Genomic DNA, 22447 nt, shown 5'->3' with positions numbered 1-22447 from the left:
AGAACCACATGGTGACGCCGAATTTTAGGAAAGTTAGTGTATGGATTTGGAAAAGGAAAAGTTTTCGTACAGCAAGATGGTTCCAAGGGTGAAGATGCCTGCCTCCAAGGCTGACAACTAAGTTCTATCTCCAGGACTCACGTGGTGAAGAGAGAGCAGACTCCCACAGTTTGCCCTCTGACTTCTTGTGTGCCTCGGGTACCTGCACATGATAAATAAGATCCATACAATTCCCGTGTACTAAGTTTTCAGCTTCTTACCCTTTCTCTTGTAGCAAATCCAGTTTGCTGATGACATGCAAGAGTTCACCAAATTCCCTACTAAGACTGGCCGGAGATCTTTGTCTCGTTCCATCTCACAATCCTCCACAGACAGCTACAGTTCAGGTAGGTATGACTTTGATGTCCCCTCTGTCCCGTCTTATTCACGGGTGCTCTTCACTAATACTTAGAATGTGAGAATCATTCCCAGCAAGACTTGCAGCTGAGGATGCTTTTGTTAAGATGTTCTTTCCCAGGCTGTTTTCTGTGTGGTCTGTGATCATTGCCTAGTTAGTGGCACTGGGAAGTTCCTATATCCACATTTGCAAGGGGGGGAGAATCAGTGGTATTTTTGCTTTCAGAACTGGCATGTAAAAAGAAATTTACTTTTAAACATAAGTTATTTGCATAAAACATACCCTTCCACCCATGTTTTTCTTTTTGTTGCTAAAACAGCTTGAATTATGACAATAAAATTTATATTTTTGTCTCCTTTTATTTATAAGATTACCCTTTATGTTAATATGCCTTTCCCTGTTAATTTCTGGAATGGGAAGATATAAACTATTGTAATGTGACTCCAGCTGTTTCCCTACCCTCCTGTCTTAGCCATCTGTAGTAAGTCAAGTCTTTGTTCTGGTTAAATTGTGCCTATCTCAGCCACAGAGAAGGTATTAAGAAATAACTAGAAAGGTGTTTAGAGGCTGAGATGACTCAGTAAAGTACTTACTCTGCAGGCATAAGGACCTGAGTTCGAGCCACTTAAAAAGCTGGGTGGGCAACCAAAGAATACACATGGAGGGACTCATGGCACTGGCCGCATATGTGGCAGAGGATGGCCTTGTTGGACATCAGTGGGAGGAGAGGCCCTTGGGCCTGAGGGTGTTCAATGCCCCAGTGTAGGGGAGTGCCAGGGTGGGAAGACAGGAGTGGATGGGTGGGTAGGGGGGGATGGGATAGGGTGTTTCCGAAGGGGAGACCTGGAAAAACATTTGAAATGTAAATAAAGAAGATAGCCAATTAAATAATAATGATAAAAAGAAAAATAAAAGCTAGGTGGGGAGGGGGATACATTCTTGCAATCCCAGTACTGGTAAAACAAGCAGATTTCTAGATTAACTGGCTGACCAGCTGCCTGTCCTAGCCTAATCAGTGAGCTCCGGGTCTGGGGATGACCTGTGGCACCTGAGATGAACTGAGGTTGGCCTCTCTGACTTTCCTGTGTGCAGACACAGTCACAGAAGCTTATGAGTCTTAGAAAGGGAACTGAGGAAAACATTTAGAGAGGACTGAGACAACGTCATCATTCAACAGAAGAGATAGTTAAAGAGGAAAGGCTTTAATGTTAATGAGGATTGGTATGACAAGCCCTTCACTGGTTCTTACCAGTAGTATTTGCATTGTTTTATTAAATTTCAAGGGCTGGTTGTGAGGTTTAAGGAGTGTAAAAAAAATTATCAAAGAAAATTGTATCTCTTCTCTGTGACACTGATAATCCAACCAATAAAGGCAGGATAGGCAAACAAGAACAAATGAAGGTAAGCAGGGTAAACTGAAATACACGGTTATATAGATTCTGTGGAGCTGAAGCATGCAAGAAACAATCCCAAATAGGATGGCTAACAAAAATGAAAAGGTATCTGAAGCGACAAACTAAATTAGAGTGGGGTGAGCAGAGCACTTAGAGTAAACAGAGAGGGGACTTTCATGTGGGAAGATTGAGCTTTGGAAGGAGAACAGGTGGAGGAAGTGAAGTTCTCAAAGGTCTTCATGGTCATCTTACAGACACCCATGAGAACGTGTAAAGCCTGCACTGGAGCTGACTTGTTAGAGTGGAGAAGATGCTCTTTCCTAGTGTGTGTTGGCTGTACTTCTGTCCTTTGGGAGGACAGTCAATAAGAGAGCCTTAGTGCAGTGACCAGGGACATGTCCAGTTCAGAGAGGAAAGAAGAGACTGGAGGGGTAATGCATGACTGTAGAGCAGACTGCATATTCATCGGAAGAATGGATTTAAATTTTACGTGCTTTTTATCTCAGTTTATCTTCTTGACAGATTTTCCCCCATAGCTGTGAGAAAGATCTGGTTGTTTTCTGTTCTTTTCTGTATTCCTTGAGCACAACCTGGTATAAAATCCCTTAGGGATTGCTTTTACCTGTATTTATTTTACTTATAATAGTGGTTCTCAGAAGCAGTACTTGGGAACCTGTTGGAAATGCCACCTTGAATACCTCCCAAGACCTGCCAGGTGCTAACTTTGTCCAGGAACCTAGCAATCTGTACTTCAACAAGCAGATCATTCTGATAGATGTGTAAGCTGAGAACCAGTGGTCTATAGAAATGGCATCCTTATCACTGTTACTCCATTCTTATAGAGTCTGGGTACAGTCCAGAGGAGCCAAGTAACTGTAATGGAGCATCACCACAAGTGGTACAGGATTAGGCTCCATACTTCTCTGTCACACACACTGCTGGCAAAGTATCCTAGGGTGAGTGAGTGAAAGAGCTGCAGTGCTAAGCATACAGTTTCATTCACACCAGCTCTTAGAGCCTGGAGGAACAGAACTGATGACGTAAAAGGGACCTGCAATTAAAAGTGTTCGCTTCACTTAAATAACAGTCCCCTGGGGACTGTACTCAGTGGAGTTTGGGCCATTGAGGTTTTTCTTTCCCTGTTTCTTTGCTGTCTCTAGCTGCATCCTATACAGATAGCTCTGATGATGAGGTTTCCCCTCGAGAGAAGCAGCAAACCAACTCGAAGGGCAGCAGCAATTTCTGTGTGAAGAACATCAAGCAGGCAGAGTTTGGACGCCGGGAGATTGAGATTGCAGAGCAAGGTAAAGGAGGAAATGAGCAGAGGGCCAGAAGCACCTTTGCACTGCTTATCAGGACCTGGACAATTTAAGTGTCCTGGAAAAGAGTTTCTCACACTTTGGATAAACACTTCTCTCTATATGGAAACTGAGCCTTAGGATTCTTGGGTGTGTTTTGTTTTGTTTTCTTTTTTTTCTGTTCCCAGTGTATGGTAATTACAGAGTGGTTTCTGTTCTCCTCATCATGACACCATACTCACAGGTCTACAGTGCATAGTCAGCAAGTGTTGGATCATAACATAGTGGTTATTTGTGTGGGATATTTTTCTAGCTGCCAATACAGAGACCCGGATTTCCCAGAAGCAGGTGATATGATAGGTTTCTCACCTAAGGTTGTGGTAGCCTGGGGTCTCATTAAGTCCTAGACTCCCTCAGCTGGAACGGAATACAGGTGACTGACAGTCAACTGCATCTTAATTTCTCTCTTCCTCTACACTTCTCCAAGGGTCTCTGCTCTTCTGTGTTTTGGTTTTTTTCATGTTGAAGTTGTGTTTCTTACTCCGATCTTGACAAGCTCAGGTAAGATAATAGAGAAAAATAGAAATGTCTTCCACTGAGTTCACAGTCATCCCTCCTGGACTGATGAAGACATATGGAAGTCTGTTTATTTTGGCCAGTTTGGAAAGTTTAATTCTTTCTCTGCTCAGGCCTTTGTATGTATAAAGCAGAAGCAAGACCCGCCAATTGTACTTACATCATAACCTCCAGTTACTCCATTGGTGAAACATCTAGTCATGAGGGAAATATGTTTGATATTTTCTACCCCATTTCGCCATGGGTCAGCAGACCTAACACTGCTCGTGGCTGGACAGGAGCGAATGGTGTTGGTAGTGTGGACCTGGCTCAGATCCTCTGTTCTTCCACAGACATGTCTGCTCTGATTTCACTCAGGAAACGTGCTCAGGGAGAGAAGCCTTTGGCTGGTGCTAAAATAGTGGGCTGTACGCACATCACGGCCCAGACAGCGGTGAGTTTGTTGGAAGAAAATAGAGGGACTCTGATATACGGGGAAGAAAACTCTTCTTTATTAGAAATAAACATGCCACCCCAGGCAGTGGTGGCAAAGAAGCAGACGAATCTCTGTGAGTCGGAGGGCAGCCTGATCTACAGAGTGAGTTTGAGTCCAGCCAGGACTACACAGAGAAACTGTCTTAAAAACCGTAGACAGGCAGACAGATGAATGAGCATGCCTTTCCTCCTACCTAGCCGACTCAGGGGGATGTAAAATGATTGTAATAAAAATGTTTAAAGACTTTTAGGAACATGTCTTTCAGGCCTAGATAAGTAACTGTGCCACACAGCTGACTTGTACCTTTGTGTACTTCTCTAGTGCCGGGTCAGCTCTGTGATGTTACAGAGACTGTCCTCTTGCTGACATTTGTCCCCTGCTCCTGTGTAGCCCCACTTTCCTCACTCATCTTTCCGTACATCCATAGGTATTAATTGAGACCCTTTGTGCCCTGGGAGCTCAGTGCCGCTGGTCTGCCTGCAACATCTATTCAACTCAGAATGAAGTAGCTGCAGCACTGGCTGAGGCTGGTGAGTTCCATTTTTTTTTTCTACCAACTTTGCCTCAAGTAATTAAATACAACACAGCAGAATTGTCATTATACCTTGTATATCTGGGGTCTATAAATTTGGGCAGTCTTAAAACAACAGAGCCTGGATATAAAGCTTAATGGTGGAGTAGTTCCCTGGCATGTAGTGCAACAGTGAATTCGATCCCCATTATCATGACAGGGGTGAAGAGAACAGGAAGAAATGTATACTAAAACCGAGGTATACTTTAAAACAAAAACCACAAACACCTAAGGAAATACTCAATTCTAATGTTAAATGAATGAAGGCAGAATAGTAAATGTGAGCTCAGCTGGTCTCTTCTCCCCAAAAGTCTTAATCAATTTTGAGAGAACACTGTAGGTAGTGTCTTTTATATTGATAGTTAATGGATTATTTGCAATTTGGAGTATACTAAAATATATGTGCTATAAGTTTTAATTAAAAATAAAATAATTTTTATTGTCAAAATGTTCAAAAGCACCGGGCGGTGGTGGCGCACGCCTTTAATCCCAGCACTTGGGAGGCAGAGGCAGGTGGATTTCTGAGTTCAAGGCCAGCCTGGTCTACAAAGTGAGTTCCAGGACAGCCAGGGCTATACAGAGAAACCCTGTCTCCAAAAAAAAAAAAAGTTCAAAAGCACATCACCTTACACCTTCTAAGATCTTGAGAAAGTTACAGAATAGACTTTGTTTAATTCATTTCTAATAGCTGTTTATTGTAGAAGATTTAAGAAATTTAAAAAAAAAACAAAGATTTGACAAGCTTCTCTTTATATATTGGTAAACCAAATTTTAGTATATACACATTTTTTTATAACCGAAACATTCCATTTTGAGAAGTAATTTATCGTGTCACTGAAAAGTGACCACATCATTCATTCATATGGCCACATGATTTTACTTCTTCATTTTCCTAAAATCGCATGTTTAAATTATTCTGAGACATCTGTTGGTATCTAGAGTGTCTAGTATTGGTGTTCCTAAGAGTGCTCTAGGAACTTTGTTTTTACATACTTCATTTTGCCTCCTTAAGATGCAGTATAAAGTATAAAATTGACCTAAAAGACAGCAATATTTTATGACTCCAAGATATTTTTTAATATAGAAATCTCTTAATTTCTTAACTGAAGTAATTTCTGAACTAAAAAGTACTATTTTGACTTTTATTCTTTAAGTTTTCCCTCTTCGGAATTGTTTCTTTTCCCTTTCATTCTTCATATGGATCTCAGAAGTTGGTACATCAGAAGCAACATTAATTGATGTATTTCTGTCTCCGTAGGAGTCGCGGTGTTTGCTTGGAAGGGCGAGTCAGAAGATGATTTCTGGTGGTGCATTGACCGCTGTGTCAACATGGATGGGTGGCAGGCTAACATGGTAATCATTCATGTCTACTCCATAGTTTTACTATGGATTTATTTCCTTTTCTCCCTTAAATCATGGTTCCCTAAATATATTTCTTTGTGTTTGGTCTTATTACTGGCTATATTGCTAAAGTGTTCATAACACAATACCTACTCGGTATGGATCTAAGATGCACAAGGCCCTGGATTCAATATCCAGCACCAATAAGAAAGAAAGGAAGGATGGAAAGAAAAGAAAAGAAATGAAAGCAAGGTCTGAGAAGTGAATAGGAAGGTGGGGGAAGGGTAAGCTGAGATGGACACATGACTCAAACACAGCAGAATAAACAGAAGGAAATGATGTGGTCCCTCTTTGGAGTAGGAGTCTTATTTCTTTTCTTCCCACTCCACTTCTCCTTTTGCATTCAAAGGAGCCATATATTTCAACTAGACTGAAAATGAGCCCACGACTTGTAATACTTATTTACTGTAGCTGGGCATGACCAAATGCCTATAAGCCCAGCATTTGAGAGGCTGAAACAGGAGGAGTCCTTGAGCTCAGGAATTTTAGACTAGCCTGAGCAACATAGTAAGTTCCAGTCTCAAAAAAGAGCTTTCCACTGTAGCCTAGAACTCATTTAGGATTTCTTTTAACCATTTTACACCAACAGATTTAACTATATTTTTACTGTCTAAGCCTATTCTGCAGAGCGTTAAGAAGTGCTCTTTCAAAATATCCAGGGCTCTCTCACTAGTGTAGAAAATGGGCTCAAAGTTCCCCCTAGCTCTAGCAGCCTGAATGCCCATAGAAGTCTTCTGGCTGTTCTGTAGATCCTGGATGATGGGGGAGACTTAACCCACTGGGTTTATAAGAAGTATCCAAACGTGTTTAAGAAGATCCGAGGCATTGTGGAAGAGAGCGTGACTGGTGTTCACAGGTAACAGATTCTGGAGTAGCTGCCCCTTGTGTCCTTGCCTCATCAAATTCTTCTGGTCTCTCCTAGACTTTAGGGCTGTGTTTCAGACTTAAAATAACCAAGTGGGAGTGTCTTCATTAGATAAAACCGAGTTTTTACTTTTGCAAAATCAAAGTGACCATAAAAGGAATTTTGAAGGAATTTTTTTAAAATTCTAATTGACATGTTTTTAATCTCTCCCATTTGCTCCACTGAGTAACTAATTAACAGTATTTGGGGGTAAGGGTGTAGAGAGGAATGTGTCTTGGAAAACTTGTGCTCAATGTTGTATTATAATTTTTATATTTTAAATATGGAGGGAAAAGTCTATTGAAAAACTACAGGTGATGCAACAGAAAGTAAAACTGGAGATAGACTCCTGGCTTGGAGGAAGTAACTAAATGGTATCTAGGACTATTGCTCTGCGGGCACAGTGTGCGTGGTTGCTCTCACAGACACAGTAAACCACATCAGAACCGTTGCTGTCTTTGTTTACCTGAAGTAAACATGAGTATTTAAAGTCAGAACAGTGCTGCCCTAAGGTTACAATGCTCCCTTTGCAGAAGAGCAGTAAATTGCTTCAACTGAAAAGTTTTTTATTTTTCGTTTAAAATTAAAGGATAAAATAGAAGGAAATGAGTTGAGGACAAGAGACTAGTCACGTTTCCAAAGAACTTCTGGGCATAAATAAGACTAAGGAGGGCAGCATGGAGCTTGAAGAGACAGAAGCAGACTTGCTATTTATTGTTTATAACCTAACTAGTTGTGTGTTTGTTTTGTGGCTTCTTCTCCCTTTTAGGCTGTATCAGCTCTCCAAAGCTGGGAAGCTCTGTGTTCCAGCCATGAATGTCAATGATTCTGTTACCAAACAGAAGTTTGATAACCTGTACTGCTGCCGAGAATCCATTTTGGATGGGTATGTTGAAATGTATACCTTCAGATTTGCAGGGACTAGTAGTGGGATTTGTTTGACGTATCAGTTTGGTACCTATAGCTTGCCCTTGTAGTCTCCCTCCTTTACATGTTATTAAAGGAGCCCACTTCACAGTGATCTCAGCCAGCTTTCCATTGAATTTCTCCTGGGCACTGCCCTACACTTGAATTTGGTACAAAGGGACTGAGTTGTAAATGATGTTTGAGATGAGCCCTTGTCTGTTTCCACAGCCTGAAGAGGACCACGGATGTGATGTTTGGTGGGAAACAGGTGGTGGTGTGTGGCTATGGTGAGGTAAATAGTTGGGCCCATATCTCTGTCTTATTAGAAGGCTTTAGAGAAACATGGGATGGAGACAGTCTAGGAACACTGATGAATGTTTTTCCATGCTGTGCTTGAAAACAGTGGGAAAGTCCTTTTCATATTTGTGAGTTAAAGGCAGAGTGTACTGAATTTTCATATTTTAGCAGTTTATCTTATTGATTGATGTCAGCATTACTGCCTCCCACTTAAAGCCTTTTATGAAATAAAAGTTAAGTGAATAAGTAACATTTTATCCCCATCTTATGGCTTGCATCGTAGAAACTGAAGTGACATTATAGTCGAGTATCTTTAAACTGGACTAGGTCCTAGGGAGTGTCATTGTCTTCAGCAGTGGTCCACTGAAGTCCTTGGGCTGCTAGGTATTCAGTAGACACATTGGAAGTGAGTTTTGCCAGGTTTTTATGGAATAAATCATTTGTTCTTGTTTGAACTTGTTTTCATAATGGTAACAATTACGCAGAGCCTCCCTCTCCCCACCTCTTGTTGTGACTTGTCTGCTAAATTATCTCTAATTGAAGTTTACAGCCTAGTTTGGGTTTCTTTCTGCTCCAGCTGGGACTGGAGTGTTCACTGGATGATGCTGATTTAAAGAGGCTAATTCCTATCTCCTCAAAAGCTTGTCTCCCCCAATGATCGTATCTTCTTAGATCTGGCAACTTGGGCTTTCCTATATTCTGCAGGTAGGAAAGGGCTGCTGTGCTGCTCTCAAGGCCCTTGGAGCAATTGTCTACATAACAGAAATTGACCCCATCTGTGCTCTGCAGGCCTGGTAAGGACAGAGTGCTGGTACCACTCTTAGGTTTGAGGTCCACGCCTTGTATTTCTGAGAGCCGGTGGCTGATGACTCACTTTACTGTTTGTGGAGAAGTCTCCCGGGGAAGAGTAAGGTGCTTTGTTCCCTTCACTCGAAGCCATTTATGGGGCCTCTTGGCATTTTCTCTTGCTGTGTAGACTCGTGGGGCCCGGCAGAAGCCAGTCTGTAGTTCACTATAGCTCATCATTTACTATTTCTGGGATGGAGCATTAGCTTTTACTTCAGAAGGGGATTTTGTTGTCTAGCTTTGTCAACGTGAGCCACACAGCACACTTTGCTTTGCTTATAGTGTTGCTTTCTTTTCTTCCAGCATGGATGGGTTCAGGGTGGTGAAGCTGAATGAAGTCATCCGGCAGGTGGACGTTGTAATTACTTGCACAGGTGAGTATCAGTGCTTTGCTGCATGGAGAACAGTGCTAACTCTCAGGTTGAATCTCAGAAGGTAAGACCTGTGCTCAGTGTTAGCCTTAGAGTGCGTTCTCAGAACTTTTAGCATTTTCCAAAAGAGCTTTTTACCATGGTGATTTTTCATATTAGTCAATCTTAAGGCCAAATAATTGAGCTCAAGCATTTCTGTACACATCTTTCTACAGTGTGTGCGAGCTCTTTAATGGTTAGCAAACACCTCTATGTTCCCGCTGGAAACAGTGGCTGTTCTTGTTGCCCAGTGTCTCTTTCTCCAACCACTCTCCTTTACTTTTAGGAAATAAGAATGTAGTGACTCGGGAGCACTTGGACCGAATGAAAAATAGTTGTATTGTGTGCAATATGGGCCATTCCAACACGGAGATCGACGTGGTAAGGCTGCTCTCCACTACAGCCAGGCCGTCCTCAGCATTTATTTCACTAGAGCCACAACCAGCTGTCTGTTCTTCCTTCCAGACCAGCCTCCGCACTCCAGAACTAACATGGGAGCGTGTACGTTCTCAGGTGGACCATGTCATCTGGCCTGATGGCAAACGGGTCGTCCTTCTAGCAGAGGTAACACTCGCCGCCACCGACTGCAGGCGTGTGCTAGATGCACAGAGTAAGGAAGGGGAAGCAGTGCAGATACTAGTTCTGTGTTCTGGTAAATTCTGTCTTTGGATAAAGATGTGTTTTCCCAATTGTCTATCCCCTAAAAGAGCAGGACACCAAGAAAACCTCCGTTTTGCTAAGTGCATGCACTGTTTCCAGTCCTTAGCCAGTTTCAGCCTTCCACTGATTTGTAAAGAGGATGAAGCCTACAGTCCTGATCTGAGTGGAGTGCAGAGAGCTATAAAGTCTTTCCTGTCTGCTTGACGTTGGTGCCATTAGAACCGGGGAAAGGCAGTGGCCAACCTGTCTTTTCTCTTCCCAGGGCCGTTTACTTAATCTGAGCTGCTCCACAGTCCCTACCTTTGTTCTTTCCATCACGGCTACAACACAGGTATGTGGCAAGGTGCCTGGTTTTCCTCCACTGAGAAGGAAATGTGGCACACACAGATACGGGCTCTGATGAGTGTACTGCCTGTTCTTACTGACCTATTACCTTTTCTACGGCCTAAGTTACTGAAGTTCACATTGTTCCTTTGAAGTGGTATTTGTGATTGTGTCTCTGTGCAGCAATCTGCACAGCTAAAATTATAGTGTTCCAGCTTAGTTATATTTAGTTTGTTCTTTTGTTAGAAACTAAACAAAAATATCACTTTCTCTTATATCATCTAGCCTTTATCTCAGGGCAGAGCCCTGGGTGCACTCAGATGACCGATCATTGTCATGCTTATCCTAAAGTACTTTTAAATCTAGTTTTATTTTATGTCCTTGACTAAGAAATGCTTGGTTCTCCTGCTCTGTGTCCCACCTTAGGCTTTGGCACTGATAGAGCTTTACAACGCCCCGGAGGGACGCTACAAACAGGATGTGTACTTGCTTCCTAAGAAGATGGGTGAGTGAAAACTGAAGCCTGCACTGACCCTAGTTGGCTGCATGACCCTAGTTGGCTGCATGCTTTTATAAAATGATTTTCCTAAAGCACTAGCTGTAGAGTCAGGCTTCTGATTATTCTTCTAGTGCCGGGCCTCAGAGACATTCTATTAACACCATGAGCCTTCATTCTTGTGAGAAGTAATTTAAGAATAGTACTATGTCGTTTCCAGAATTGTAGTAAGAATCCAAGCTAAGTAAGGAAGATGTTCTTATTCTCAAGTCCCTTCCAGAGCTCACCAGACTTCCCAGTGCAGCTAAGTACAGCTTAGACCAAAGTGAGAGAAACAGAAACAAGTTGTATTATCCATCTAATGTCTTGATTGGCAAATCACCTCCAACCCAACCTCTGTGCCTCATGGGACCACTTACACTTTGCTCATGTGGCATAAACCCTGTCTTGTCCTTTGCCTTTCTACATACTGGCACTCACCCCATACTTAAGCCAGTCCACATGCCTGGCTTTACACTAAAAAAACAGCTTGCATATTGGAGATGTTGGTAGTTAAGAGCACTTGTTACTTTTGCAGAGGACCCAGCCCAGGCTCAGGTCCCAGCAGCCATTTAGTGTCTCACAACCATTTTGTACTGGGTAAGGGACTCAGTGCCTTTTTCTAGGCTCAATGACCACGAGGCACAGATGTGGTCCAAATATATACATACAGGAAAACATGCATACACATGAATTTTTCTTAACTTATTTTATATTGTTTTGTTGTTGTTGTGTATTTTTTATGTGTATGGGTGTTTTGCCTACATGTGTATGTGCCCACAGGCATGCCTGTTGCCTGTCAAAGTCAGAAGAGGGTATCAAAATGCCTGGAACTGCATTTATAGATGGGTGCTGCCACATGGGTGCTGGAAATCAAACCTGAGTCTTCTAAAAGAACAGACAGTGCTTTAACTGCTGAGTCATGTCAATACTGTGTAGTGTTTTGTTGTTGTAAGAAATTATATTCATAAAAGTTAGGGAACAATATTAAATATGTGCCTTAGAAATCCATCAGTCAAATCATGAACCATAAAAATGAATCCAATAGGCTTAAAAGAGCCTCCTGTCATTGACATGTATTTAAGGTAGGGTTCCTAAAGCCACATATCTTATATGTGATTTGACGACAGTTTAATATAGCTAAAGAGGTTGCCACAGGAATCTGGGTGTAGTATATGACATGATTACCCATGTAACTACTCAAGCGAAGCCAAAATCTGAGGGGAAAGTACAAGACACCCATTCGCCAACCTGGTACATGGCCCTCTGTTTGCCTAGTATATATGCTTAAAAGAAATAATTTGCCAGAAATACAGCTTTGAAAGCTTTCTCAATTAAGCAGATATTTCAAGTTGTGACTTCTTTCAGGATTGTTCCATTCCTCTTCTGTTCCTGAGTAGTTTTAAGGGGTGGGCGGCTGTACCCTAAAGGCATGTCTGACAAGCCTACTGCCCTTACCACTTTCCTCTTCCCAGATGAATATGTTGCCAGCTTGCACTTACCATCATTTGATGCCCACCTGACAGAACTGACAGATGACCAAGCAAAGTATCTGGGACTCAACAAAAATGGGCCATTCAAACCTAATTATTACAGGTAACTTGAAAGAAAGCAATGAAAAGTTCTTCTTCAATGTTAGACCAACCAGTTTAGCCAGGTCTCTTCAGTAAAGATAAGTGTCATGTCTGATATTTATGAGTATAAGGTCACCACAGCAGGTTAGCAGGGCAATGACTAGGCTGCTCAATATTGAATGCTTGCCTAGTATAGTGAGGTTCAGTCCCCAGCTCTACAGAAAACCAAATTAACAAGGTAGTCAGAGAAAATGTGTATCTACCAATAAATGTAAAGAACTAAGTATCTTAAGGTTTTAGAGAAGGTGAGCCTCACCTCAGGAGAAACCCATGAACGAATCCCCAGTCTGGGCTGGGGGAAGCTTGGGAAGATGCTGTTGGTGATCTCAGAAGGCATGTTTACATGTCTGTCTTTCTCTTTCAGATACTAATGGACATAGTACAGTGACCAGTCCACATGAACCACGCAACTCTAATAGAGTATTTTTTAAGATAACTTTTATTTTCTTCTTATTACTTTCCTTTTGATTTTTTTTTTCTATCATTTCATTGTTGTTTTCTCATCTCATCATTTGAGTTTTGCAGACCACACAGGAACTTGCTCCATAGCTCTTTAGGTGAAACTGAGGTCAAAGGTTTCTCACCCAAGTCACTAAAAGGGGTTAACTCTGCTGCCCAGAAAGTTGATTCTTTAACCATTTCTGGGAACTTTGATCGTATTTAGTTACCTTATTAACAGAAAATGCTAAGGCATCTTCTATGTGGAACAATCTACAGTGTCTAAATTGCCTTAAAAGAGCCTGTTCCTAGCTGCTGGAACTAGTGCTCTTTCACTTCTTCAGAGGAGCCAGGATGGTACTTCCCAGCCAGGTAGGTTAGATGTAGGTGGTGCATGTCAGCTTCCCATAGACACTCTAAGCCCTGTTTCCTGTGTAAGGTGGCATGTCTGGCAGAGATGCGTTGCTTGTTCAACTCAGTAGGTTCACTTGGGTTTGTAGTCCAGCCTTCCACCAGTCTCTCTCATTGTTCTAGTTTTAACTAAACTGCATTCTAGCAAGTTGAATTTTGTCCCTTAGCATTTATTTCTGTTTTATTTCTTTTAATTAAGAAAAAAAATTATTGTTAACCCTGAGGAACAGCTCAGGTGGTTAGTTACCAACATCTCGTTTGAACCTTTGAAGCAAAGAGTGAAGAGTTGAGGCTAGAAAAATACTAGTCTCAGACTCTGATGTTTCCAGCTCATAGTTTATAGCATCAGTGAACTGGAGCCATAAGCAAAATTTCTCAGCTCTGCCTCACGCAGCTTATGCTGACGGCTGATTTCTTGAGCCATTACTCAGTATAAAACACTGAGCCCTATCTTTAGGGTTTATCCTTTAAGAGCAAACTTGTGGGCATCTGTGCTTCTGCAACCTAAACTATTTGAAGGGAAGTCTATATAGATGGAAGAAAGAATGATAAATTGGACCAAGGTGAAACAAATATAACTATATAATCTGTTCAGAACTGTAGACCTTGTCTGGTGTTAGTTTTATAGAAATGGTGCCACTTTTGATTGACACTTGCCACAAAAATAGAAAATAAAAATTATAAACTGAGATCTTAAAGAGGACTTGGAGAAAGTACATCCTGATTCATGCTCTAAGAGAATTCCAAGAGGCCCTCTAAAAATCAGAGAGTTATTCCCAGGCCACGCACCTGCTTGCCAATATCTCTGCATGGTCAAATGAGCTTCATGCTCACAAGCTTTAAGTATATAACTATCCAGGATTTTAAGTCCTCAACGTGTTCTAGCTTGTGATCCTTCAAAGATGGGTTATGTGTTAATGATAGGTACTAGAAATGTTTACTTCTCTCTTTCCACTGATCAGAGAAACAGGCATTAAAGACAGAATGCAAGAACGGAAAGCTTTTACCCTGCACCTTCCTTGCAGGGAACAATTATCTTGCCAAAACGTCTTTCCCTTTCATCTCCCATTTCTCTGTACCCAGTCCCTTCCTGCTCCTTGCCAATGTGATCATGCTTTCTTCTCTATAAATGCTAACATTTGAAGACCCCTTTCCTAGGGCACTTAACCATCCAGTCAGACCATCACATTCAGTAGGGACTTGTCTTGGCTAACAGCAGTGTATCCATCTGGTCAGCTCTACTGAGGGAAGGGGCCAAGTTACTGCTGCCCTCTAATCTGCCCTCTGGTCCTATATCTATTACTGTGTCCATAGGAATAATAGGTAAGGGCTAGTCTCTGTCAAGCCATGTAACAAAGGACACTGCAAAATGTCTGGCATCAGAGGGGACATTTGGAGACCAACTTGGGAGGAAAATATTCATTTTGTATTGAATGATTTTTAATGAATGCAATATTAATCCTTGCAGATGAGCAATAATCATTAAAATCAGTTAAAAATGATAAGACATTTAGTAGTCGTGTGTCTTTTTTGGTTAAATAGCAAAACTTGATTAGACCCTGTTTCCTAGGATGAGACAAGCCGTTTGAAGACAAGATCTGTCTTACATAAGCTGGCCTCAGACTTCTTGAATCAAGTCATCCTAACTCAATCTTCCAAGTAGCTGGGATATAGCATTAAACCAGTGCACCCTATTATCATTAATTAATACCTTAAGTTGTTATGATATGGATATTGAATATCCTAAAATCTGATGTCACTGTTGAGTGGTGCACTGGAACCTTTAGGAGGTAGGACCAAATGGAAGGTGCTTAGGTCACTGGAAGTGTGCCCTTGACAGGAATGGTATGCCATCGCCCACTATTGTTTTTGCATCCTAGCTAGTGAGATGAACAGTTTTGTTTCCACCTTGAATTTTTGTCTTATTGTTCTGCCTTACATAGACCCAAAGCAATGTGGCCAGTTAGTCATGGACTGAAACCTGCCTTCAGCACTATAAGCCAAAGTATTTTTATTTCTATAAGTTCATTATTTTGGGTATTCATCATAGTGATGGAAAGTTGACTAATGCCTGTAGATGTCTGTCTTAATTCTTGCTGCTGTAAAAAAGCATTGATGTCTCAATTGATAAAAGTTCTTGCCTTGCACATATAAAGACATATATTTCTTTCCCAAAACCCAAGTGAAAAATGTGGGGTGTGTTGGCACATACAATCCCAGCATTGGGGAGACAGAGACAAGGAGAATTCCTGGCATTCACTTGCTAGCCAGTCTAGCATAGTTAGTTGTGCTCTAGGCCAGTGAGCTGCCTTGTCTTGAAGGAGGAGAATTCTTTTTTTTTTTTTTTGGTTTTTCGAGACAGGGTTTCTCTGTGTAGCCCTGGCTGTCCTGGCACTCACTTTGTAGACCAGGCTGGCCTCGAACTCAGAAATCCGCCTGCCTCTGCCTCCCGAGTGCTGGGAGAAGGAGAAGAATTCTGTACCTAACAATGAGTCCTAAGATTATTATCTGGCCAGCAAATGCACACACATTCATATAGATAGACCTGCATGCATTCACACACATAAACCAATTTGTGAAACTGGGCGTTCTATAGAGGATAGAAATTTACTCTCATTTCTGGAGGCTGAAATGTCCAGGATGAAATAATCAGCAAACTGGTGATTATAGGCTGTTCTCTGCTTCCAAGATGGTACGTACCTCTTGGCATTGCCACAATGAGAATCCAAACAGGACCTAACACTTTCCCCTAGTCCATTCAAATGATGTCATAAAAAAACCACATGTAATATCACATTGGTGAGTCAGTTTCAACTGATGAATATAGGAGTATAGGCCATGGCATTCTTGCCCCAGCCTCCAAAATTCATGGGGTTTATGGTTTGGTTGGTTGTTTTTTTTTTTTTTAATCTAGAAAATACTCTAGTAGTTCCAAAAGTCTTAACGCCAGCACAAACTCAAAAGTCTAAATTCAGAGGCTCATCAAAATCAGATATAGTAATAAATAGTTCATCCTGAGACCAGTTGTTCTTCATCTATGAATCTGCAAAACTAAACATTTTACATTTTCAAAATACACAGATAATATAGGCTTTGGGTTCTTCAAAAGAAATGCAAAGAATAATTATAGGTCCTAACTAAAACCTATCTCCTGAGCCTCCCTAATTTAAAACATCATTCATCTTAGTTGCTAAGAGGCCATGGATTTGTCCTCAGAATACTGACCCCCAAACCATAACACAGTGGGCTGTAGCAAATTTCCTAGGCAGTTTGTTCAGCTGCCTTCAGGATATAGCATCCATTTACTTCTAGTTGAAGGGCTCTAAATTGGCTTTGGGACAGCCTCTGAAGGTTCAGATCCCTCATCAAATACAAGGATGCCTAGAAGTGAAGCTGTGACTGAAGAGTGATGCCTAACCAGATGTCAGACTCACCTGGGACCTAGCTCCCAGTTCCTAGAATCTGTCAGATCTTAGATCTGTCTACCCTCATGCCTGCCCAGGACTACAATCGATTAGTTTACATGTGTAGGAACAATTGACATGATTTAAGAGATGAGCCAATTGAGTAAGAATGGTTTATTAGCTGTAGAAGCATTATAAAAGATGAGGGGGACACACGTGGAAAACCAGCTTACCTGTAAATTTTAGTTCTCATGATCTGATGCCCTCTTCTGATCTCTGCAGGTACCTGCACACACATGTACATAAACACATGCAAACAGATTTTTTTTAATAATAAAAAAAAACAAATGATTACTCTTGCTTCAGGAGGGATACAATGAGTTCCCTATTTGGCAAGGGACTTTCTGGAACTGCTCAAATGACAAAACCTATTTCATTTAGTAACACAATATTGCAGGAGGACTTCACTCCAGTCCAAGTGAGTATATCCCAGAGAAAGGATTGGCAGATGGACTTTACCCACATGCCACCAACACAGAGCTGTGCCTAGCTCCTAGTCATTACTGACACCGTATGCTATGGAATAGAGTCTCTTCTATAGCCCAAGCTGTCCTTGAACTCACTGTCCTGCCTCTGTCTTCTAATTGGTGGGACTACAGGCATATGTTACCCTACTTGACATTTAAAGGGATCATTCTTGACTTTGAGTTACCAAGGCCCTATAGAGTAGTAATGGGCCTTCCTTTACAGCAAAATACTCAACTGTCAGGATCCATCTAGGAGAGCCTAAGGCTAGCAGGTGACTTTCCTAGATATGACCTACCATTTTTGCATGGCCTATGATGGGTGAGCTCTTAAGAGGCAAGGTCCCAATAGACTTTATTTCAGGATTGATTGCTTCTTACAGCTGGTATGCCTTTTTCTGTCATTAGTACATAGTCTAATGGCTCCTGCATAATAAGGAATACAAAAGAGAAATAGGCTGGGGACAAATTTGTGATCGAGGAAAAACACCCTATGTCAGATCCAAGGATGAAGCCACAAGTATGTACTATGATAAAGGGAGGTTATGGGAAACTGTTGCTTTGAACTTATAATGAGCTTATAGACTGAAACACTGCTTTGAACTATCAACATCCTGCAATTCCCCCTTTATCATTTTTCTATGAGAACTTTCTAAAGAACTTTTGTCTAAGAAGGTATAAGGCCAGAGAAAAGGAATAAAGTGTGGCATCTGGGGCTGTGTGGCCCATCCACCAAATGTATGTATGTATGTATGTATGTATGTCACTATGCATGAACACATGTGAAGTCGATGAGACAAGTGGTCCAGTCGGACCTCTGGTTCACGAAGAGTTAATGAGTTCCAAACCTCTCTCCTGGCCAGCAAAAGGTCCTTAAGAGAGAAAAGAAACCAGTGCTAAATACCACAAAATAGTAAGAGAAAATTACAGAGAAAGAAGCCAGCCTTTTTAAAGCACAAATACTAAGAGAAAAGAAACCAGCACTTACTAAAGCACAAACAGTAAGATTATACGGCCAGGGATCATCAGTCTTTGACCTTTATTTGATGCTGTGTCCCACCCAGTCCCGGTGCCCTAAAGGCTGGGGCAGGCCCATGGCACCCAACAGTTCTCTTCTGTGCTGAGGATCACCAATTACTTTTGATATGGATAACATAACAAAAATGCTAATTATAGACATAAAAACATCCTGGCCAAGTTATTTCAGAGAACTCAGTCCTGACTAAAACTGCTCATCCATGTGCCTTCTCTGAGTATGAAGAGCTCCTGATTCCTTAAAATAGTCTTTGTGAGGTGTTCTACAGTTGTTTTGTTTATAGAAATCTTACCAGCTTCTGACACATGAGGAATTTCTACTTAGTCCTGGGAGTTACAAGCCTGTTCAAAACTTGAAGGAGGATCTAGGTGAAGTTGTTCAGCTGTTAGAAAGGTTGCTCTTGAAAAGGTCCTGAGTTCAATTCACAGTAACCACATGGTGGCTCACAACCATCTATATAATAGAATCTGATGCCCTCTTCTGGAATGCAAGAGTATATGCAGACAGAGCACTTGCATATAAAAGAATACATGAACAAAACAAAACATGGAGGTTTACCCTCTGTTCAGCTCTACTCTAAATAGAAGGGTATCCCAGCTTGTCGCTCCCACTATTGTGAATCTCAAGGGTTCATAGGAAAACAAAGATGGCAAACTACTCTAACTGGTCCTACAGCCCTAGGAAGGCTTCTCTTCAAAAGGGATTATAGAAGCCAATTATCAGCTAAGTAATATGAGTAAAGGCCTCTCTGCCTGGAGGTTTTCTTGTTAATAGTTTTTCTTAGCTAGCTTGTCTGTTACAGGTCATCCTAACCCACTTCACCCTGAACTAACCTCTTTCTAAATCATGTTATCCCAATTCTCCCTAACACACAAATGATGAAATAATACTGGTCACATCCTCCTCACCTGCTACAGTTTGGATTTTCCTCATGGTCCTGAGTGTCCGCACACTTGGTCTCCAGCTGGTAACTCTGTGTTGGGAGATTGTGAAACCTTTGGGGCATAAGTGAGTTCTAGCTGTTGTCTGTGGGTCACTGCAGGCAAGCCTCCAGGGTAATATGCTAATAGTCACTTCTCTATCATGGATTCAGACAAGATGCCAATGGTGTTGGACTGAAGCCATGGGTGGAAATCCTTACTTATGTTGCTTCTGCCTGGTATTTTGTCACAGAATGGGGAGAAGAGTAAATGATAACAACAGCAATAACAATAATGATAATAGTAATGATGATGATGATGATGCTTCCCAGAAGCCTTAGGTCTGGCTAGTTGCTGAATTTGCCACCAACGTCCATATCTGGCTCTTTTTACTTGAAATTCCTGCAAACATAAAAGTGGTCTCTTTAGACAGATTTTTCTTTTTCAAGCAAAGCCTACCCACCCTAATCCTACAGTGCCCTTAGACAGCTAAACAAACGAATTTTTGTTCATTTCTATTCCAAATCTATGGTCTGGCTTACTAGCAGAGTCACAGATATTAAATCAGAGACCACTTATGTGAGAGGACTCATGCTATGAGAATGACCCCAGGAGATCCCCAGACCATTTTCTCAGGTACTCAGGGATGGAATTTTATTTGCTATTATAACCAATCCTCTGAGAAAACAAACAAATAAATAAAACCAGCGTCCTCCAACTCTGCTGCTTCCTTGGTTGTGTGCACCCTCCTGTAACATTGTTCTCTACCACATTTGTCAACTGGGTGTGATATCACATGCATCTATTCCCAGGCAGAGGCTGGCAGATCTCTGAATTCGAAGCCAGTGTGGTCTACAAGTGAGTTCCAGGACATCTGGGGCTACACAGAGAAACCCTATCTGATTTATTTAAAAAAAAAAAAAAAAAAAAAAGGCAAAAAGGTAAAAAAGGCAAGCTGGATGGCCCCTAAATTTGATGACTTGAGTTTCGGGAACCCTTGTGGTAGAAGGTGAGAACCAACTCCCCTAAGTTGTCAGCTGGCCTCCATGAGCATGCTATTACGCACACACTAAACGTATGGTATGTGATTTTTAAAACATTTTCTAAACCACAGCAGGCAAATACAGATAATCACCAGATAAGAACACAAAGCCCCCCAAAGAAGACTACTCTGAGACAGATATCCTGGGTGGGGCTTTCTCCTCTTCATAGCACTGCTCTCTCAAAATCCCACCTTAAGAAAATTAACGTAAACCAGAGCATAACCTTTTCCTTGGGCCTAGCATGTTGTTTCTTGCCCAGTTAGTCCATGTGTCAATCGGAATCAAACGGCAGAACATTCACCTCAAACAAAACCGCAACTGTTTCTAACCATGCCTGTCCCCTGGACACTACTTTTTCATCCTCTGACCATCGTTTACTGCTAGTATTTGGTCCCTGTGTTTTTAACCTTGACCGTTGTGTCCTGGTTTGCTTTCTCTTGTGATAAAATGACCAAAAGCTACTCAGGGAGGAAAGGGTTTATGTAGCATATATATCCTGATCACAGTCCATCGCTATCACTGAAAGAAGACCCAGTCACACCTGAGGCTAGGGCCACGGAGGATTGCTGCTTACTGGTTTGTTCCTCATGGCTTGCTCAGCCTGTTTTCTCCAGCTCAGGACCAGCCAGTCAGGAGTAGCACTGACCACGCTGGGCTGGGCCTTCACATCAGTCAGTCAAACAAGGAAACAAACAAAAATGCTGCACAGACTTGACCACAGGCCAACCTGAACGAGGCATTTTCTCAGTTGAGACTCCCCCTTCCCAGATGACTCTACTTTGACAACCAGCACACCTTGTAAAGTTGGTGTCTTAGGAGGCCTCAGCATTTTCATGCTAAAATAATGATTTAGTCAAGTTTTTCCTTGTCGCAACTTGAAATCCCCCCTGCGATGGTTCTGTCTAACCTAGATTGGACAGCCAGAGATTTCTACCCTCAAAGCAAGCAAAGTCAGCCTTGACTTCAGCAGAAAGAAGTCCCGAATGCCAGATGTCTGCCCTTTGACAACCTTCAAATCTGAAGGGGTGGAAGTTTCTGAAGCAGTGGTTCTCAGCCTGGGCCTCAAAAGACCCTTTCATAGGGGTCGCCTAAGACCATCAGAAAACACAGATGCTTATACTACCATTCATAACAGTAGCAAAATTATAGTTATACAAAAGTAATTTTATGGTTGGGGTCACCACAGCATGAGGAACTGTATTAAGGGGTTGCCCCCGTAGAAGGCTGAGAACCACTGCTCTGAAATGAGATGAGACAGTTAGGACAGCATGATCTAAACAACTTCAAGACATCTAAAAGCTATGCAACTGCAGAGAACATTACATCAGGGCATCATGTGACTGCTTAGGGAAAAAACTAATCTCTGGCGGAGTCCACTGTGGTCAACAAACTTGTTCTAACTGTTCTTTGCTTTGTTATAATGGCATTTCCATATTATTAGCACTGTGGTTTTTATCAGGCCCATCATATATCTGATACTATGACACATCTAAAAACCACATATAAGAAACAGAAAGGGGAGATGGCTCAGCTGGTAAGAGCACTGACTGCTCTTCCAGAGGTCCTAAGTTCAAATTCCAGCAACCACATGGTGGCTCACAACCATCTGTAATGGGATCAGTTGCCCTCTTCTGGTGTGTCTGAAGACGGCTACAGTATACTCACATAAAATAAATAAATAAATAAATAAATAAATAAATAAATAAAATATTTTTTTAAAAAAAGGGAAGAAAGAAAGGGGGAGCAAATCACATTCTGGAAAAAATTGCAGCCCATCTGGGAACTCCCCATCTATCTTAGTCCATGAGTAAAAAAGGATGCTGAGAGGTGGAGGCAGGGCAAAGATGTCGGGGGAACTCCTCAGGACATACAGGGGCTGCATAGGGAAACTCTATAGTGCACTATTCCTGCACTGGAAGGAACCTTATTTCCTCAGCTCAGGAGATGAAAGAGTTGCTTACCCAGTGTCCTGACCTTTTGTGCTCTCAGAAGTGTATGGAATAAATCCAAAGTGCCACAGGAGAAACCGACCTTGTAGTGACC

The 22447-nt window shown here is 41.7% G+C and overlaps 1 protein-coding gene across 9 annotated transcripts in view; it reads left to right on the top strand.

Annotated features, from left to right (window-relative positions):
- Ahcyl1 (S-adenosylhomocysteine hydrolase-like 1) overlaps nucleotides 1–14986 on the top strand; it is a 33441-nt gene extending 18455 nt beyond the window's left edge. For 2 of the 9 annotated variants that reach the window (NM_001357111.1, NM_001357112.1), the window contains exons 2-17: nucleotides 275–386; nucleotides 2952–3095; nucleotides 4023–4098; nucleotides 4568–4670; nucleotides 5970–6064; nucleotides 6862–6968; nucleotides 7786–7902; nucleotides 8151–8214; nucleotides 8925–9013; nucleotides 9369–9439; nucleotides 9762–9856; nucleotides 9941–10039; nucleotides 10398–10466; nucleotides 10886–10964; nucleotides 12470–12590; nucleotides 12993–14986. In NM_001357111.1, coding sequence (NP_001344040.1) covers nucleotides 6041–6064; nucleotides 6862–6968; nucleotides 7786–7902; nucleotides 8151–8214; nucleotides 8925–9013; nucleotides 9369–9439; nucleotides 9762–9856; nucleotides 9941–10039; nucleotides 10398–10466; nucleotides 10886–10964; nucleotides 12470–12590; nucleotides 12993–12999 — 942 coding nt within the window. In that variant the 5' untranslated portion in view covers nucleotides 275–386; nucleotides 2952–3095; nucleotides 4023–4098; nucleotides 4568–4670; nucleotides 5970–6040 and the 3' untranslated portion in view covers nucleotides 13000–14986. Of the gene's footprint in view, nucleotides 1–274; nucleotides 387–2951; nucleotides 3096–3997; nucleotides 4099–4567; nucleotides 4671–5969; nucleotides 6065–6861; nucleotides 6969–7785; nucleotides 7903–8150; nucleotides 8215–8924; nucleotides 9014–9368; nucleotides 9440–9761; nucleotides 9857–9940; nucleotides 10040–10397; nucleotides 10467–10885; nucleotides 10965–12469; nucleotides 12595–12992 lie in introns of those variants that run through there. The other 7 variants (NM_145542.4, NM_001357110.1, XM_030252592.1 and 4 more) reach the window with 5 other exon arrangements.
- The last annotated feature ends 7461 nt before the right edge of the window (nucleotides 14987–22447 follow it).

Source organism: Mus musculus, chromosome 3 (assembly GCF_000001635.26).
Source record: "Mus musculus strain C57BL/6J chromosome 3, GRCm38.p6 C57BL/6J".
NCBI lineage: Eukaryota > Metazoa > Chordata > Mammalia > Rodentia > Muridae > Mus > Mus musculus.
The sequence above is the reverse complement of the archived record's forward strand: the minus strand, read 5'-3'. Positions and strand labels throughout refer to the sequence as shown.